This window comes from Perca flavescens, chromosome 15 (genome assembly GCF_004354835.1).
Source record: "Perca flavescens isolate YP-PL-M2 chromosome 15, PFLA_1.0, whole genome shotgun sequence".
Lineage (NCBI taxonomy): Eukaryota > Metazoa > Chordata > Actinopteri > Perciformes > Percidae > Perca > Perca flavescens.
Genome location: NC_041345.1, coordinates 26,055,679 through 26,076,146, shown reverse-complemented (window position 1 = coordinate 26,076,146; position 20,468 = coordinate 26,055,679). Strand labels below are relative to the sequence as shown.

Genomic DNA, 20,468 nt, shown 5'->3' with positions numbered 1-20,468 from the left:
AAACATGGGCTCAAAGATTTTTATTTTGATCAAGCAAATCTATCAAAGAAAAGATCAACAAAAAGTCAGCTGAAAATAGGCATTTCTTGTTCCTTCACTGAGCCAAAACAGACACAAGTGCCAATATTTTTTAATAGATTTATAAAGACCAAGCAGAAAATCCAGATTAATTAACTAATCATTTTAGCTGTACTTGTGCTGTTGGTTAGTTGAAAACATCATATTTTATAAGCTCTTAACTTTTAACTAGTAACTAAAGCTGTCAAATGAATGTAGTGAAGTAAAAAGTCTGATATTTCCATTTGAAATGTAGAGTAAAAGTAGAAAGTGGCATGAAAAGAAATCACTTAATTACAAGTACCTGAAAATTTCTATGATGGTAATTTAATACAGAATTGTACCTACGTACCTACGTAAATCAGACCATATCAAAACACACTACGTAGGGCTGGGCGATATGGATATGGTATTCTTGACCAAATACCTCAAAATCGATATTGCGACGACATTGTAGGGTTGACTATTGGTGCTTTCCCAAAATATTTTCACAATTATATTTTAGACAAATAATCATCAGTAATGTGGATACAATGACTAAGTGGGTAAAGGCAAATAATAGAATGGCTACAACAGTCTGGTAAGTTCATAAAAGTACATCACTTTACTGTAATGCAGCCTTTAAAACCAGGAAATGACAGCACTTACCATAACCATTTTACGATATCCAAAATCTAAGACAATATCTAGAATCATATCACGATATTAATATAATATCGATATATTGCCCAGCGCTAACACTACTCACTGTATCGCTAAAGTAAGCTATTTAAACATGGGTAAAATAGTCTTCTGCATATACTGAAAAGCAGTGGTTCTCAAGCTTTTTTTTAATAATGTTCCCCCTTTGAACCGTTTTTTTAAGGCATGGACCCACTAACCAGCGCAAATTATTTTTGGTAGAAAAAAAGTCTATATAAAGAGGAACAATATACAGCAATGTCAGCGATAGATTTACTAAACAACAGCCTTGGACCTGGAAAACATTTAAATGCTGATGAAAAAAGGCGACAGAAAGAAGGAAGTAAGGCAAGAATAGGTCGAAAATAGTAACAACAACTTAGAAAAAAACAGTAGAAAGAAGGAAGGCAACACCAGGGCGACAAAAGTGACAACAAATTCAAATAAGCGACAAACTTTGAAAAAAGTGACAAAAACTTTGAAAAAGCGGGAAAAAAAGACAAAAACTTCGAAGAAAAAAAGACAGCAGAAAAAACTCCTCCAAAGTACCCCTAGGGGTACGCGTACCCCCGTTTGACAACCACTGCTGAAAAGCGATATCAAAGAGATTTACTTTGAAAGTTCCGACAGGAAGTGTTTGTGTGTTGTCTTCCGTGTGGACAGACGGAGGAGGCGTGTAACAACAATAAACAGCCACCTGCATCACCAAATGTTAGCCAACAAGAAGACCTCGTTGATTCCCAGCAGACACGACTGGAACTAAGGACGCTGTCAACATTTAAAAAACCCGAAGCTCAGCGGCTAGGTAAGCTTTCAGCACCCAGTGACACTATCCAACTAGCTACTGAGGAACATCTGGAGAGAGGCGGAAATGAAAGTACGACATGAATAGCTTGTTGCGACTGTAGACTAACGTTTCAAAACACCGATCCAAATCCCTGTAACGTAAAGGCTAGCTACATAACATAACATGACGTCTAAAGGGGGACCTTATTTCTTCTGTGCGCAATTGACAACAAATACACAAGTAACCATGTTTTGATAACTCATTTCATGCTAACTCGTTAAATGAGACTTAAAGAACGCCACAGGAAATCCTTTCTTATTGTGGCTATCAGACTTTACAACATATTTACCCGTTCAAAACGTGTCCGTTCCAAACGGGCCGAACTCTTTAGCATTGTTTTAGAGTTGAAAGCTCCACCTTAAACAGACGTTAAGTAACGTTACATGTAGCTCGCTAGCATAGATATATACACAGCTAAAGACGTTGGGCTGATACAATGCCTCTCTTTTCACTCGAAGTAGCTAAACATGTGAATGCAGGACTTGTACTGTGCGTTATAGCCTAAATAAATACTTAAAAGTCAATATATCGACATTATAATGATATCGTGATACGAGACTAGATATCGTCTTAGATTTTGGATATTGTAATCAGGGTGTGTGTGTGTGTGTGTGTGTGTGTGTGTGTGTGTGTGTGTGTGTGCGCGCGCGCGCCAGGATTCCAGTTTTGGATGGGCCAGACCAATTGTGGGTGGGCCTTAAATTAAAAACGTTATCAAATCCCTGTTTAACCTAATAAAAATGACTGGCTAATATAATGTTATATTATATGTGCTTACATGATAAAGATTGTAAAAGCTTGATGCTATTTATATGTTGTTGCATTGTAAAAAGTTTCGGTGCAAAGGACGGACCTATCCGCGATCGCTCTTCTTGGTTCTGCCCAAAAGAAGAGCGCTTTGGAATCTCCATTATGCACCATACCTGGCTGTGCTATAGCGCATCTCTCCTAACCTAAGGCCTCTAGACTGTAAAAGTGGTCAGGAATCTAATATTTCCCCAAACATAGTTTAGTTCTGCTCGTATAACATGAGGCCGAATATTTCACAATTCTTTTCAACTGTTTTAAGTTTTCAACAATATACAGATCAACAAAACTGCCCGACAGTTTCAATCAATACTCGGCCACAGAACGTGTTCATTGACAACGTCAACTGTCATGTAAAACAAGACTCAAGTTATTTCCTTACTTTAGTGTGATGATTCATGTTAAAAACATGTTTAACAAAAATAAATAAATCAAAGCATTATTGGCCATAACAAGAGAAAACCATGAGGGAAAAACAACTTGACAACAGTAACAAGCTGTTATAGAAATAGAACTGCGCCTGCAGCTTCTGTAGCGGGTTATGAATTTGTTTATTTATTGAGGATCCCATTAGCTGAAAGTCTATGCAATCAGCTAGTCTCCCTGGGGTCCATTCTAAAAAAAATTACATTACAACAATATACACATTTCAATCATAACAAAATCGCATATACACATTTCATATCTATACATACATACACAAACACATACATATATACAATCTAGTTTCCATTCATAGTATGACTAAATATTAATACAATATTAATATAATTACTTTAATAAAAACATAAAAACCTACATCAACACAAAACATCTAAGATTTATTTTAAATGACTGCTTATTACAAAGCTGACGAACTTCAATAGGAATGTTATTCCAGATGACAATAGCTCTATTACAGGACAGTTTTTATCATAAAATTAGTTTTTGGATAAGGGATTGTTATATGACCAGTATTTGCCTTTCTAGTGTTATGATTATGCACGGAGTTGCAATACACTAATTGATTAAACTGAGTAATCTGCATTTTCATTGTCAATGTGTTATATATCATAGTACCTAAAGTAACTGTTATTCTTTGGTGTAAAGTGAGCCATGAAAGAGTGGAATACATCTGATCTCTACTTGTTTTAATTGAGCAGCCCAGTACAAGTCTCGCTGCTTTATTTTGCGCGACCTGAATTTTAGTTAAGTCCTTTTTAGTTGCAGAGGACCACACCTCGGTGCAATATGACAAATGACATAATATTAATGACTCTGTTACTATTTTTAAAGTTTCCTGATTTACATATTGACAACATTTTTTTGTTATTGCAATGCCACATCCTATTCTGTTAACAATCATATTTATGTGTTCTGTCCATGAGAGACTACTATCAATAACCAAACCTAACAGTTTAGCCTTTTCTACTTGTTGTATTCTTTGTCCGGCTATTTGTAACTTTAATTCCGATCCTAGCATAAATTTTTGTTTTGATCCGATGATCTTACTATTTGTTTTGGATATATTTAATGCTAATTTGTTTCCACTAACCCACTTATACACCGAATCCAATTCTCTAGACAGAACATGATTCATTTTATCACATGAATCTGAAACATAGTAAACAGTCGAGTCATCTGCAAACATTGTCATTGATGCTTTTTTAACAGTTAAGGGCAAATCGTTAATAAAAACCGAAAACAAAAGAGGACCCAAGCAACTTCCTTGTGGTAAACCACAAACTAAACTTTTGCAATTAGATAAAGAACCATTATAAAAAACCCGCTGAGTTCTATATGAAAGATAACTTTTCATTAATGTAACAGCAGAGGGAGAAAATCCGTAGTTCTCTAATTTATCAATTAAAATATGATGATCAATTACATCAAAAGCAGCACTGAAGTCCAACATGACCACACCAACTATATCAGAATTATCCATACTTCTAAGCCATCCATCGGTCATTTGTGTAAGAGCTGTACTGGTCGAATCTGCCTTTCTATATGCGTGCTGAAACATAGTCATCAAATTATTATTCTGGAAATAATTAAAAATTTGTGTATGAATGATCTTTTCCAATATTTTACTGAGTGCAGGCAGAATACTTATAGGTCTACAGTTATGCCCATTATAAGGTAATCGATTGTCTTTTATTAATGGAATAATTTTTCCTTCCTTCCACAAAGATGGATAAATCCCACTCGCTATGCACTGATTAAATATATAACACAACGGTGCAGCAATATATTCAGCAGTTTTGTTCAATACTATGCTGTCTAAGTTGTCTGTGCCTGGACTACCATGTGTTGGAAGAGACATTAACAGGGCCATAACTTCAGCAAATTGTACGTAATTAAAATTAAAGCTACACACTTTATCTGCCATGATTTCATGAATTCCATGAATTGATTATTTTAATCCATATATCTCATATAACGACATAATACAGTAGGCAGAGTAGCCACATACCTTACTGTTATCCTCTGGCGGTCCTACACAATTAAACTCAGCAGAAGAAGTGACCGGATACTTTAGCACTGGTTGAGTTGCGGGCTCATCCACGGAAGACCGATCCACAGGACTATATCCATAGGGGCTATCTCATCCACTCGCGAGGCAGAGGCAATAGCTATAGCACCGGCGCTGGTCGCGCCAACCGCGCTGGCCGCGCTAGGCACATCCTGCGGTGTCCGAGACAAAGATGTGCTCGGCGTTGTGGATCTCAGCTCTCCTTCATCTCCTGGTTGCCGCGATGACTCTGCGACCGTTCGTGCACGTTTAAGGTACCTAAACAACGACTGTTGCAACCTTGTCCTTTACTGGAATTGATTTTCACACTCTCAGATCACTGGGAGCTAACCTAGCCTAGCATACCTACAAGCTACATCCGATCCGAACCTCACTGTCTGCTGAACTTGCGCAGAAACATAAAAAAAAACATGATCAGTTTTTTTAAATTGTTTTTGAAAACTAAACATTTAGACAATTTTAGCACAAATTATGAGATTATTTTCCGATTTTTAATAATTCTTCACCAAATTATAATATATTAATTAATTAATGTTTTTTGAGGAAATGTTTTGGGTGGGCCTGTTGAAAAGTGGGTGGGCCTAGGCCCGTCAGGCCCACCCATAACGCCGTGCCTGCTTTACAGGTGTGTAGTTGAGACCAAAATAGGGTCTAAATACTAGCAATCAGTCCCCCCATTTTAATGAGTTAATAAACCCCAAGGACTGTAATATTTCAGATGTGTTTGAGCAAGATTTCTGCTCAAAATTTTGTGCACATTCAAAATATATCCGTGTTCTCTGACATTTGGAGGAGTCGTGATATTTTGAGAAAAATAATGAGAAAATGTCTGTTACCAGACTGTTCTAGCTCTTGTGTTATTTTTACCTTTACCAAATTAGTCATTATATCTACATCACTGAAGATAATTTATCTAAAATCTCATTGTGAAGATATTTTGTTAAAGCACCAATTGTATATAACCCTATATCGCCACAATATCAAGGTATTAGGACAAGAATATCGCGATATCTGATTTTCTCCATATTGCCCAGCCCTATGGTTGAATACATATATTTCAGATCTCACCTATTGGGATTAGAAATTCTACCACATAGTCCAATACCCTTATCATACATTAAGCCATCATTTTAGTTTCATTCAAATAATTTAATTTCCATTTCCGTCTCTAACATACACTCACACCTACCGCTCTGTTACATGTAAATGCACTGATAATAGCAATATTCTGCTTTTTATTTACACATATTGGCACAAGGTGGCGTTTCTCTCTTTTCTACATTGTGGTGACGTTGCAGGTTTTCAAATTGCTTTTCTCGGCTAGGGGGAAGTCTTTCAAATATGAAAAAGTCCATGGATTAAAAATTCAGAATATGTAATCCTTTTTTTTGCCGCAGGAGGATTTTTCGTAGCAGTGGCCACTGGACAAAATTGGCTGCAAGGCTAAGTGCTCTTCCTGAGTGCCTGGATAGCTTTTAGATCCTAATGTCCTCTTTCCTCTTTCATTTAAGTTTAGTCAACCATTTTCTGACCACAAATATGCAAATATACATGCAGAGGCACATAGTTCATCCTTTCTCATCCTATTAGTTGTAGCAGACCTTTTACACACTGCATCGGTAAAAGTTTGTGGACACCAGAACATTCCACCCATATGTAATTGCTGAACGTGTCAATCCAAAGGACAGGTTACATTCTTCCAGTCTGTCCTAAAACAATAGTCAGGTGATCGTGTAAAGATTTTTCCTCCTGTCCATACTGGAACATACGAGATCCCTTCGAAAAGTGACTTCAGTGTAAGTGATGGGGGACACAAGCCACAGTCCTGATTCCATGCAAGCACACATTCCAAAGTTCAGAGGAAGCTAATGTCTGGCCCACACTTACTCCGAGTTGATTAAACCAACTCGAATCAGCTGTTCTGGAACTCAGTTTTCCATCTCCAGGTAAATCAGGGTTAGACTCAGAGTTTGTTAAACCTCCTTCCTGAAACGGGCCCCTGGTCTTCCTGTTTCTCCAATATCACAACCCCAGAATTCTTTTCAAAACCGTTAACAACCCTCCTAAGCCAAGAGACTGAAGCCACCCCAATGATCTGTGAGCAGTTTTTGAATCCTTCTTTACAACCAAAATAAATGAAATAAAACTCCAGATTGGTCATGCCACCACTGCAACATCCTGTGCCTTGTTCAATAACTTTCAGCACCTTTCAGCTGTTGCTGGTGATTGTTCAATTGACCACCCCCAAATGTGGTCTGAGTGATCGGATGTTAATGAGTCCTTGATGTGTTCTCGGGGCATTGGCACCTGTAATAAGAACTGTCTACTTATGATGATGACAAGATTTTCTTAAAACCAGCTCAGTCAGGACCACTTTGTATCTGGCGGTATGGCTCTGTTCTGGGGCATCCCCGCTTATCCACGTCCATACGTGGAAAGCATGAGGCAGGGAGAGCACACCCCCCTGCCCTTCCATGTGCATGTATGGAAAGCCTTAAGCGGGGAGAGCAGCAGTGCAGGATCCCCATAGGGTACAGAACAGAGCAGATTAAGTCTGACAGCATGGATTTAAAAGGAGGAGCCTGGGGTGGAGGTGGGTTGCATGCGCTAGCACAGATGCAGCAAGGTAGGCTGGGAAAAGCAGTTTAAATAGAGCGCGCTATTTGGGAAATCCAATCACAAGAGGGAATCAGCTGAGCCGTCAGCTGGTGTGTGCTGGCTTAGGAGCCGTCAGCTATGAGCTGAGATCGTAGCCGAGCTTGACTCCGTGACCTGCCAGAACTTAACGCGTATGCTTCATTTTTTACTTGACTAGTAACTGAAATGTTTTGTCGTGTCTCTACAGCTATGGGGCGGGGTCCCAGCAAGTGTGATGATGGCAGCGGGGGGGCGGGGTCACAGCACAGTGGCAGTGGCCAGGACAGTGACAGCCGGCCTATAATTGACAAGGATGACAACAGGAGACGGAGCTCTGGAGAGACGGCGCACTGTCCCACCTGCCAGGGTACTGGACGTATACCCAGAGGTAACACACACACTCGCACTCACACACTCTAATAAGGGGGAATAAGGATGTCTTTCTCTGGCAGGGTGCTGGGGAGTGCTTTATCTTGAACCCAGAACACCCTGCGCCATGTGTCACACCACACTGGGAGCGTCTCGGGGGCGGAGCGATTTGCTTGCCTGATTTGCAGATTTTTTTTTTTTTTTTTTTTTAAATTTAAACTTCCACTTCCTTCCTGGCCTGTTAAACGCCTTGCGGCTCTTATAAAAATAAACCCGCCGCATATTTTTTAGCTTGAGCGGAGAAGCGCTTCTGGGACGCTCTTTGTCGGCGGCTGGTGGAATCACATGAGTTGTCACGAGTGGCCGCGGTTGCTGACGGCGGCCGTGGCGCCGCGGAACACCGCGCAGACGCGCTTGGTGAAATCTAGGGGTAAGAAGTTCAAGAACACTCTATCCTAGAGCACCAGCACCGACAATTATTTATATTAAAAACTCCTTTCCAAAAAACTATTAAATCTATTGATCATTTCTTTTCTTTTAATCATTTTACGTACGAATCACGAACACGTTGTGTGAGCTATGGTACCGGTTTCTGGTTGCACGGCGTTCGACGTTCTACTGCTCATGACTTTCTAATCTATCTTTTTAATAAACTGTCTGTACACTTAAAAAAGTTCTCAATGCTTCGGTTAACATGTAGGGACCCTCATTATGCTACCATGGAAGTGTGGTGCTATTTTCAGCCTTTTTAGTGGTAGAAAATAGCGATTTACCATGTGCCCCAAATGCTAGCGTTAGCAGCTAACCACCGGTTTGCGGTAGCTTGTTTAAAGCTAGAGACTCATTCGATTAGCATGAAAACATCGGACTCGGTACATATGTGTTATTAACCCCTAGGTTCATTTTGTGCCGGAATTGTCCTTTTTAAATAGAGCTTGACTGATAAATTGACAGCATATCTGAGTTTTTTCAGCCTCAAAATCGCTCATTCTCCAGCGCTTCCACAAAATGAAACCCTGATGCCAAAACGGGTTTTTAAGAACTAACGTAGGATATCGTCGTTATTGTTGTGGTTTGGCGTTGACACTAGCATTTCACTTTGGCAGTTGAACACAAACCTAAAAGGGTCCAACTTCTCACAATATCAAACCTGCTCCTACATCATCCTTGATATGAAACCACGTCCCATGTGTGTTACAGGTCAGGAGTGCAAGCTGGTGGCTGTCATCTCGTGTAATGACCAGCGGCTGAGACCCAGACACACGTGAGAAATAAATACTCAGCACCTCAATCGCACTGTACATCTATGGAGAGATTCAGACAGCAGACATGTATCAGACCAGTGGACACTGGTCAAACCCAGGAAGTGAACTTAGCAGAGAGGACAATATGGTTTTGATGTCATTTTTTTGCTCACGGATGCAGACTCTTCTCTGTTTCTGTCTCTGCTCTGCTGTCCGTGTGGACAGCAGAGCAGAGAGGCTACAGAGGAGACAATGACATCTGGTGAAGTATTGAAGATATTATTCGAGTTAACGTCAACTTTGCTTGTTACTGTGCGTGCAATAAAACCTTTTGTGATTAAAAAGCCAATAAGAGTAATTTACCAAAGGGGCCCCCGGATAGCTCAGTTGGTAGAGCAGGCGCCCATATAAAGAGGTTTACTCCTCGACGCATCGGGCCCGGGTTCAACTTCGACCTGCGGCCCTTTGCTGCATGTCATTTTGTTGTGTAACACTCGGTCCAGACAGTTTCTTCATCTTAGCTTAACCTCCAGACGCCCAGAGCAAAGTCTCCCGACGTCAAGCCTGCCAGGGGTGACGGACTTTAAAAAAGGCCTAGCATGAAAAGCATCGGAAGCCTATTTTTGCTGCAGAAGTCCTGAAGGAGGGTAGGCTGACGCATGGTTGAACCATAAAGATAGACCACCAACACGGGTTTAACCTGGGCCACTGTGTTGGCCTGATTGGGTTCCACGTTATAACATGAACGTGACTCTGAGTCGGTTTCGTTGGTCTGGAATGGACTGATGATGTTTTGTAGGGCTGTAGGACGTGATGCTTTTGTCTCGATTCGATTCTTTCCCGATACATGAGTGCCGATTCGGTTTGTATTGCGATTCGATAGCATTAAGTATTGTGATTATCTTTTCCTTCCTTAACAAAAACAAAAGTTGAATAATCCACTTCTAGAGACAATATATCATGAGGCATTTCTTACAACTAACTGTTTTCTAAGAAGAATGCACATCACATGTGAAGGCAGTCACACACACACACACAGTCTGGCGAGGTCAGAGGCTCGAGTCCGTTCCGTGCTGTCGTCCGTCGGAGGAGCCGTCGGTGTACGTTTTTGGCTGACCTGACATGCTCAGTCGGAGACAGGGCACTCGGGACTCACCCGGAAATGGCAAGCGGGGTGAGCGTGACTAGAGCTTCTCAAAATCTGACGGAAATCTGTTACACTGACACGGCCTATTTCTCGCTTAAAATGTTTTCAGAAACCCGTTTCGGTGAACTATTGTATTACAATATGAGATTGTATTCTGAACGCGAAAAATCCAAAATCCGGAAGCAGCAGCCAGACCCACGTGACGCGTTCGTCCAATCAGCTGCCGGTTTTAATTTTTTGGGCGATGATACAGATTAGCGCCGCCTGCTGTTATGGAGACACATTAGGTCTCGTCTCTTTAGTGTGTTCCGAGGCAGTCTTTTGACCAACTCGGGGAGACTGATCAGTCCAACTGGCTTTTCTGCCGACGGTCGGCCGTCTGGTTGGTGTGTAGCGGCCAACAGTCAGTCAGTCTGACATTTATTTACTTTGTAAAGAAGAACATAACATGGATTTTCAACTTTTTCTGCTTTCACTCTGTTTTGCTGGAAACAGATATGGTGTAGTCGGTAACGTAGAAACAGAAAATATTTAGGTCAATCATTGGTAAAAAAATAAGAATAATTAAATATCTATTCTAGGGAAAAGAATTGATTGAGAAAAAAAAAAAATCGTCATCACAATGCATACAAATGAATTTATTTTTATTTTATTTTTCCACCACTAATGTTTTGATGATGTGTTTCCTCCCCTCTCAGGAAGCTTTACGTTGCCGTGTCTGTTGGTGTGTGCCTCCTGGTCAGCTCCTTGGTGTTGTTCTTCCTGTTTCCTCGCTCTGTCCTCCTTTCTCCAGTAGCCGTCAAGTCATCCTTCGTTTACTTCACTGACGACTACGTCCAAATTAACATCACGGTGGGTAGAGGGAGAGTGAAAGAGGAGTGGAAGCTGGGATGGATGAGGAAAGAGAAGTGAGAGGTGTGAATGGACCAGTGACAGTTGTATAAACTGTACAAGTGAAGCCGAAAAATCTGCATCGCCCCCTGGTGGCTGGCTGCAGTATAGCTCATAAGCCCCGCCCCCTCAACGTTAATGCATGGGACATGTACCACACTAAAAAAAATCTAAGTACACTTCAAATAATTTTTTTTCCAAAGATGGTTTCTGTCATTTTAGGTAGTTCTGATCGCGCCGATGTTTGTTCAAGTGTTCATTTTTCTGATCAGTTTGGTTTTTATTACTTATTTGATGCTATAAAAACTGGGTGAAACGTCATTATTGACAGCTGGGATTGAGCGACGATTGGTCAGGCGAGTGTGTGGGCGGGACTTTGATACCGCGGCTCCACCACCCAATCGTTACCGCGCAGATTCTGGCTGCAAGATTACAAGAAGGCAGCTCCTGTGTCCGGGAAAATTTGGCTTCACTTTTGCACAGTGGGAGGACGCGGGAGACACGTCCTCCATCTTGTCACGGAAGGATTGATTGAATGAGTCGTCATTTCTTTCATTGTTATTTCTTGTAGTAGCAATGTCACTTTTTTTTTCTCATTTGAGGCCGATGAATTATGTGTTCTAAAATCCCAACTGTGTTTCCTTGTAGAATGTGCTGAACATCACCAACCACAACTTTGCGACGGTGTACGCCTACAATCTGACGGTACAGGCCCTGAACTTCGAAATGGTGGTGGGAACAGTTTCCATTGAGAACGTCACCTCTCTCAAACCTCTATCCATCATAATGGTGAGACATCTTCCCAACCTCACAGGAACACATGCGTAGTCTCATCTAGGGATGGACCACTATACGCTATACTCTCTCTTAAAACATAAGCAAGGCACTAAACCCCCCAACTGCTCCAGCGGAGCTGCTCAGTTGCCATCCGATCCGACTGGGTGTCCTGGGCAGCTTCCAGGTGTGCGTGTGGAACTGTTTTTTTTTTTTTTTTTTTTTTTAATTCAACCTTTTAATTAACCAGGTAGGCCGATTTCAGAACAAATTATCATGCGCAACGACGACCTGGCCAAGACGAAGCATAAAGGTGCGAGGCAACATAAACTTACACATTAAATACGCAAAATATAAACATAACAAAATACAGTGAAGAATCTACCAAAAACACAGGTCTAATAAACAGTTAGTGCAATGTAATGTCTAAGTAGGCATTACAATAGTCCAAGTAAAAATACTGAGTGTAGTACAGAGTCTATATACGGTTTGTGCAAATGGAATAATGCAAAAGAGCATTAAACAAATATGACAAAAGTGAGAATGTGCCTCTATGCAATGGAGCATAACATGAGTGTGAACGGGGAACTCCTGAAAAAGAGAGCCTGGCTTTCAGCAAAGTCTTCCTTCAGCAAAGTCATCCCCCCTCTCCATCCCCTAGTAGCAGAGAGAGTGCAGGGGCAGAATATGTTAGTCTAGTCTGCCTGACACAATGGTCCTATATTTGACTGAAGTTTGTGCGAGTTAGAATCTATGGCCTTGACCATGGCTCTAAAATATCAGTGGTATGGTCCGGGAGAGTCGGACGTACTTTCCGCGTTCCGTGGACAGTCGTGGACTTGCCACAATGTTCCAGGCATTGTCAGGCACACTTTTCTAGAACCCGGCAGTCTTATCGATTTAGTGACGTGCCACTTGGCTCTCCGCCGTAAGCGCCGTCCAGCAAAGAAAAGTAATCTTTCACCGGTCTCTTTTTTATGATTGTTATCGGCCGAGATAAGACAGGTGGCCATGTGGCCAACGTGTGGATGTGACGTAAAGTTAGTCCGAAAGGTTTTTTTTTTTTTTTTTATGGGAAGTGAGGCTCTCCCGTGTGTAGAAAAGTACCAATGCAATGTTATTGCAACGTCTCCCGGCCATTTTTCACCGCAGAGTTGCCAGAAAGCTTCTACCAGCCAGGCTAAAGCTAATATTGGCCTAAAGAAACAAAGCGTCTATCCCAACTAACGTTAGGGTTCGGAGCCGCGACGCTGGAAACGTAACACTAATCTCCAACAGAAGTCTTTGTCTTATAACGTCATTTATACTGATTTAAGTGTTCTTGGATACAAGAACACTTAAGTTGCTAGTGTGTGACATGCAGGTCTCTGCATGCACAGCCAACCACCAATCGGGGGGGGTGTAACCCTGGATCTCATCTATGTTGAGTTGGAACATCTCCTAGGTCTTGCACAAATCTCACATTCCTTCATATCTAATACATTTCTACCACAGAGATGGACTAACATAATTGGTTTGGGTCTTGTCGTAGGATTTGTGGACAATACGAATAATCTAGACTCTCATCAGCATTAGCCTTTATCATACACTTTACACGGTGAAAGGTGGCACATTATTGTCTGTAGAGACAGGAAAATATAGAACACAGAAAACTTCTGATTTTGAAGTAATTGTGAAATAACTTGTGGCCAGTGTAAAGACTTGTGGGGTGAGGCATGGGAATGATTTGCTTTTGCCTTTTTCCTTCCTTCCAGTACTCCTTTGTGATCCCCATCAGGCTGAAAGACCCTGACCTGAGGTGAGCTGCCATTCTTACTTACTGTATCTTCTTCCTGATTTGTAAAATTCTCTCAGGCACATCTTTCGAAATAACAGCAAATTGTGGCGCAGGGCCTGTTTTGACCTGGTATTGAAACTATGTAATCTGACAGCTCCGAGGACAGGTGTGAATGCACCCAGGACTCATTGAGATCTGATTACTCAGACCACATTTGGAGCTGGTCTAGGCCGCATGTGGCCACATATTTACAGCAGTGTGTACGGGGAGTGTGTACTGGTCCACGTTGGTCCAAGTATTTCTCATGTCACAGAAACCACCGAGTGAAAACAATGAAATGAAACAATGAAAAAGAGGGGAAACGCGTTGAAGAGAATCACTTAGCCTAACCCCTGTAAGCATCTTTGGTCTGAAAAGAGAAAGGAAAAGTGAGTTTTGAAGAGTTCATTATTTTTGTCAACCCTTTGATTTGAGAAAACTAAATGTTAATTTCAATTTGATAGACGTTGTAAAACATTTCCTTTACATCCAAGTGTATTCCATCTCTGTTTACAAGATCAAATGGAGTTCTTGGTTTTGAATTACACATGTATGCTGCACACTTGTGGGACAAAATATTGGCAATATATATTGTTGTCCTTTTTCTTGCGATATGAGAAGAGATATGCTGGTGCCACATATGGATTTTTTTAAATAGAATAAAGCGCTCTAAATAGATTTCCCTGTTGCTACTTGTCGGCTCCTCGAGGAGGCGCTCAACACATGAACGAGGGGAACTTGAACGTAAGTTAACCAGCCGAAGAGGAAGAAGCTCTCGGACATCAGTTTGAGGAAAATAACAGATGTCCTAAGTCTGGTCCCATAGTTGCTCTGTGGTTCTGTAATTTTAATATACAGACTGAAGAACTGGTGTTGCAGAAGTGTGCTGTTTTCTAACAGTTTGAACATGCAGTGAATAAAGAGAGAAAAGCTGCACTTAACCTTTTCACGGGCATTTTGTATTCATAGTTAGACCAATATTGTGATGTATCGTTATAGCAAAATGTTGATTATTTCAAAATAGGGGGGTGGCGTTTATGACCTATACTGCAGCCAGCCACCAGGGGGCGAGCGAGATGTTTTGGCTTCGCTTATACAGTATATGCATCAACCCCTGGAATGGTGTGATTATTGTGTTGTATAAATACTGTACTATGCCATTTGTTTTGGCACCACCACTCATTAGCTGTTTTTCCCACTCTTTTTCTCTGCAGGAACTACTGCAGGAAAGCTTCCTTGCCGGTCCACATTCTGTATCTGCACTTACAGTAAGTATTTTCATATGTTCATATGTGTCAGGGTACCGGGCACCAGAATACCACACGCAAAGACTATTTCAAGGTCAGGAAAATACCAAACAGTTGGAGCGCTGCCTACGCGACGTGTAGTTAAACGTTTTGAGAGGTGCACGTCAGGCTACAGCGTAGGGTCCGTGTCTCCACATACCTACGTACGTAGCCACGGCGTTGATTTAACGCAGAAGCATAAATCACGCTTAAGGAGGAGCCAGACCCACAGTGCCCAGAGCCTCTTAGTGTCGCCCACACTCGCCATCCGCATTCTACTGGCTGCTATTTTTGGTCTGGCAGTGCACACAGCCTCCAGAGCCAGCAAGCAAAAATATACATCGGAGCTGTGACTCAGGTGGTAAGAGCGGTCGCCTAAAAATCGTAAGGTTGGTGGTTCGATCCCTGGCCCTGCAGTCCCATGTCGAAGTGTCCTTTGGCGAGACACTGAAAACCCCATATTGCTCCTGATGCTGCGCCATCGGTGTGTAAAGATGTGTGAATGGTTCCTGTACTATGTAAAAGCCCTTTTGAGTAGTTGTTAAGACTAGAAAAGCGCTATATAAATACAGTTTACATCGGAGCTACTCCACCGGCTTTGGAGGCTGAGGCCCTTGTTCAAGTGGCAGAAAGACCGAAGACACCCAGTATGTGCATCACAAGATTTATTTAAGAACTAAAATTTGTATCCTACATAAATGCACCAATCAGGTTTAGGGTCTTTTTAAAGGACCTCCTGTAAGAACTGTCCAATCAAAACTCTTAAACAATATGAATATTCTCCATGTTTCCACTTCAGTATCATTCTAAAGGCCAGTTAAGTGTCACTGTTCTCAGTGCTGAGACTACTGCCAGAGAACCGAGGAATAACTTCTGCCCCAGTTTGTGCTGTGAAGCCAAAGTTCATGCAACTCTTAGTGAACAGATAAAACAATCCTCCACAGAGCTTCAGTCCCGTACTTCAGACTGACTGGGAAAGAAAAAAACATCAGTTTGCCTTTTTATTATACTTCAAATACCAACTTTGTTACTCCATGCAGCATTCAGGAACAGTTTGAAAGCTGTCACATTTCACTACTTTGAACTTTGAACACTGTTGCTGCTTCTTTGATGCGTAAGGAAAGGGAGCCGTGTTAACAACATAAATGGTTGCTTAGTACATACTGAGTATACACACACACTTTCTTTGTAAGTCTTATTTACATGCCTTGTGAAAGAATGTTGAAGTAAACCAACAATGTGTTCTCTCAATACTTTCTGCTGAAGACATGAGTCTTTGAAAACACATCACACATATAATTTCATTTTTTGAAAGAGGTTCGGTAATTTCCTAAAGAAGCTCGTCACTGTAGTTTTTTTTAGGAGGAAATAGTGCATTGGTTCGGGGCTATTTTCAGTGGCGGATGAATCTACATTTGGTGCTCTAGTGAATATTTGTGGCGGTGGGGGGATTATATCTCCACCCTGGCCTGGGAACGCCTCGGGGTCCCCCAGTCAGAGCTGGCTAATGTGACTCGGGAAAGGGAAGTTTGGGGTCCCCTGCTGGAGCTGCTGAAAAAAAACAAAACAGAAACCGAACGCAAATGACAAGACGGTATCATATACACAGAACAATGGTACCACTAGCAAACTCACGATACGCATGCATACCAAAAGTTGAGTTGCACCTTTGCTATCACCCTCCCAGACATGTCTCAGTCCTTTCCTCCTTCTGGGCTTCACCACCTGCCTCAGTCCTAGGTACCCTGTCCCGCATGTTCCCTCTGTAGAAGCTCCACCCTTCACAAATTGGTCCACAAAATACTTGGCCGTTGATTGTTCTTTCAAGAAAACACTTAATCGTTTCCAGGTTTTATTTGGATTCAATGAATTGCTCACGTGCGCTCCTATAATCACTAGAATTCTGCTATGTTTTTTCTTCCTTCTCCTGCAGGATGTCTATGACCGTGTACTACCTGGCCCACTATGAGCAGCTCTCCCTGGAGACGTACGAGTACATCGACTGTGGAGCAAACAGCACCGTACCACACAGTGTGCAGCCTCCACCACCCTGATGGATGGATGGATGGATGGATGGATGGATGGATGGAATGGATGGAAAGGAAAGATGAATCTGAGTGTCTAAATGAAGAATGGACTATTTATACCCCATCCTATTGTGAGGGAAGGATAGGTACAAGTGCACCACTCTCACCATCTCTACCTACTCTACCTTGTACAGTGAACTAAACCCAGAAAGAAAATTGACGTTGATTGGATGTCGATAAAAGGCCAACGGCAAGGTTAAAGCAGCGAGGATACTGTGACAGTATGAATGTTGGATAAGAAATGCCCCCGAGCTTTTGTTATTGAAAGTTATCGGTTATGTGAAAAAGTTGTGGTCGTTTGTGTTGAAAACTGTCTGAAAAGCCATATTTAATAACTGCAAGAGCATCTAATATTGCTTAACTATGTTTTGTAATTGTTACATGAGCGGAAAAAGTAAGGTACTTTACAGGTATTGACCAATTATCGGCCTGGCCAATTATTGGGGCCGATATTTGGCAATTAGCAGATTATCTGTATTAGTGTTTTATTTTAGTTAATGAATTAAAAAGTATGCTACTTTGGCTCGGCTACAGCTCTGTAAGCAGACACCTCCAAACACACTGTTGCCATGTTAAGACTTCAGGAAGCTATTTTTTGTTTTTATTTAATAATATTTTTTGACTGTGTATTATGTTTAAAGTGTCAGTTTTATGAAATAATTGCTTAAAGCATTTAAAGGTCCAATGTGTAGGAATTTCTCCCGTCTAGCGTTGAGATCATACATCGCAATCAACTCTCTCGCACCACGCAGTTCCAAAGTACGTATTACAGCTACGGTAGCCTTCATGCTTCAAAAAGCCAAGTCTCTTGCTCTTTTCAATATCCTTTTTTCTTTTTCTGGGCGAAGAAGGAAACTCCTGTTCCTGAAACTTGGATTTTGAATGCGTGCCTGGGATGCTATGATACCCATTAGCAGCATTAGCAGCACCCTGTGAGTTTATCATGTGACAGCGACAACACGAAAGGCGGAGCAGTATGTCCTGGTTGTCCCTTACTGGCTAACGTATTTCAAGATGGCGCATGAATATGGAGCATCTTGTTATAGAGATTTTCTGACCTCTCCATTGATGCGCTTTAGGACTCAATATACAAACACAGAAGCACAGAGAACACAGAGGTGGTTAAAGTGATATATTGCAAAAGTTTATGTAATTAATTATAGGGAAGTTACAGAGAAAAAGTGTCAAGGTCTCACCAGATCAGTTTTCCCCAATAACTCCCACTCCCAGAAGTTTGTGCACGATCGATTTTATGCTCTCACAGAACAAAAGAAATCCTTTCCTTTCAGCCAAAAAAAAACCCACCATGTCATATATATCAGTTCACATTCAGTCCACATAGATGGTGTTTCCGTCCGGTCTACGAAATGCCTAGTCACCGGAGGTAATAAAACGACATGGGCCTTTGACTACCTTTCCATATCACTGCTCAGTGAACCGTGTGAGCATTGTTGAACATGATGCATACATAAAAAATGTTCAAATGATTAACAAAACTCAAAGAATCTTAATTCCTTTAACCGTCTACCCCAGTTTGTGCGAATGCAAATGTAAAATTTCAAGCCAAAAGGAATACTTGGAATTGATGGTGGTGGTAAATATTCATGAAAAAGGAAAAGTTTGTGAACGGGCAACACAGATTTTGAGAATGAACAACTAAAAGCATTACACACTGGACCTTTTTAAACAAATTTCCAAAATGTTAATTTTGACTAAAAGATTAAAAATTTCACCTGTTGCAAATATTGGTTATTGGTTTCATTAACTACTAATAATCGGTATCGGCCTTGACAACCCAGTATCGGTAGACTCCTACTACTTTAGATGTGCTGTTAGGGCCGAGACACATCAGGCCGATTATCGGCCGTGGGACAGTCTGGCGAGGTCAGTGACTCAAATCGGTTCGGTGTGTCCTGTGTAGAGGTGGGCGATATATCGTTTAGACGATAATATCCAAATTGTTGTCTGGACGATATGCAAAATTGGGATATCGAATATTTCATAATTTGTACAATCCGACCCCCCAAACGTGAAAAGAGCTGTAGGAAGTTAAAGAGAAACCAAATAACGCACACTATAACCTTCTAAACAATTATATGTAGGGATTTTAATACTGTAGGGGTTTGTTTGACTGTATTTTTTTTTACAAAATCACGATTATCTAGAAGGATTTCAAAAATATCGTCTGAATATTGATATCGAGATATTGAAAAAAATATCGAGATATTCATTTTTGTCAATATCTCCCACCCCTAGTCCCGTGCCGTCGTCCGTCTGAGGGACTGTCGGCGTTCATTTGCCTGCTGTTATAGAGACGTATTACTGACCTTTTGTTGAGCTGAAATGAAGACAACTGCACGGCCTATTTCTCGCTTAAAATGTTTTCGGAAACATGTTTCAGTGAACTATTTTAGTACAATATGAGATCGTATTCGGAACGGCCGCCATGACAGTCTGGCTTTAAATTTCCGGAGAAAACAAACCCATGTGACGCGTTCGTCCAATCGGCTGCCAGTTTTCATTTTGTTATAGATGTTATAGAGATGTATTACGTATTACTTGTGGTGTGTTCTGTGGCACTTTTTGGACCAACACGGGGAGACTTATCATTTCAACTTTTCTGTCAACGGTCAGCTATGTGTGTAAACAGCTTAAGAGTCCAGGAACTGGGGTGTGCGATAGTTGGCTGAGAGTTGAGCATGTGTGGTGCTTGCCTTGGTTTTCAACTTTTCTCCGATGCAGGAAGAAGGTAAGGAGAAGGTAAGGTTGCCGGTTCTTGGCTCTGGGAACTTTAAACCGATTTGTGACTTCCACTCTTTCGCTTCAGTGAGCAGGGCCTCACCCCACAGTGTCGGCCAGCGTCCGACTACCTGATGATGTCTAGCCTGCCTGCGTTGATTGAACATCATTTCGGAAAATGTGCTCAAGCTATTGCGAATCAATGAACTTACTGGCCTGTTGGTCCATCAGTCCTTCTTTTTGTGAATGTCTGCTGAATATGTGTCAGTTTGTACAGAAAAGACTAAGATTTTACTAAATGTAAATGGAACAAAAGCCACACAGCTAAATTGACAAGTTACATTTCCCAGATGGAGAAGAGACATGTTCTAAGTTACATTCATAACATTAACCTAATATAGAGCCATTTGTTCTACTGTTGCTTCTGAATATTCTGTATTTGATTCTATAGTATTCCATTAATTTCTTATTTTTTTATTTGTTAGTTGCTTTCAGAAGCTAGGCACACAATAGACGTAGTGTGTGTGATGGTTGTAGAGATGTGATTTGAGAATCTCGCACGGATTGACTGATG

General features: G+C 41.2%; 1 protein-coding gene across 1 annotated transcript; it reads left to right on the top strand.

Annotated features, from left to right (window-relative positions):
- The first annotated feature begins 1,371 nt into the window (after nt 1–1,371).
- On the top strand, nt 1,372–17,398 carry LOC114570088 (transmembrane protein 106A). The gene is made up of 8 exons (XM_028600300.1): nt 1,372–1,543; nt 7,750–7,929; nt 9,111–9,174; nt 11,000–11,153; nt 11,841–11,981; nt 13,721–13,764; nt 14,997–15,050; nt 17,002–17,398. The coding sequence occupies exons 2-8, from the start codon at nt 7,752–7,754 to the stop codon at nt 17,120–17,122; spliced, it is 756 nt and encodes a 251-aa protein (XP_028456101.1). The 5' UTR covers nt 1,372–1,543; nt 7,750–7,751; the 3' UTR covers nt 17,123–17,398.
- The last annotated feature ends 3,070 nt before the right edge of the window (nt 17,399–20,468 follow it).

Bases quoted from the DNA above. Each gene is read 5' to 3' on its own strand.
- LOC114570088 (XM_028600300.1), top strand. From the start codon at position 7,752: ATGGGGCGGGGTCCCAGCAAGTGTGATGATGGCAGCGGGGGGGCGGGG. The intron at 11,154-11,840 runs GTGGGTAGAGGG...GTTTCCTTGTAG, and splicing joins ACGTCCAAATTAACATCACG to AATGTGCTGAACATCACCAA. The intron at 13,765-14,996 runs GTGAGCTGCCAT...TTTTCTCTGCAG, and splicing joins CTGAAAGACCCTGACCTGAG to GAACTACTGCAGGAAAGCTT.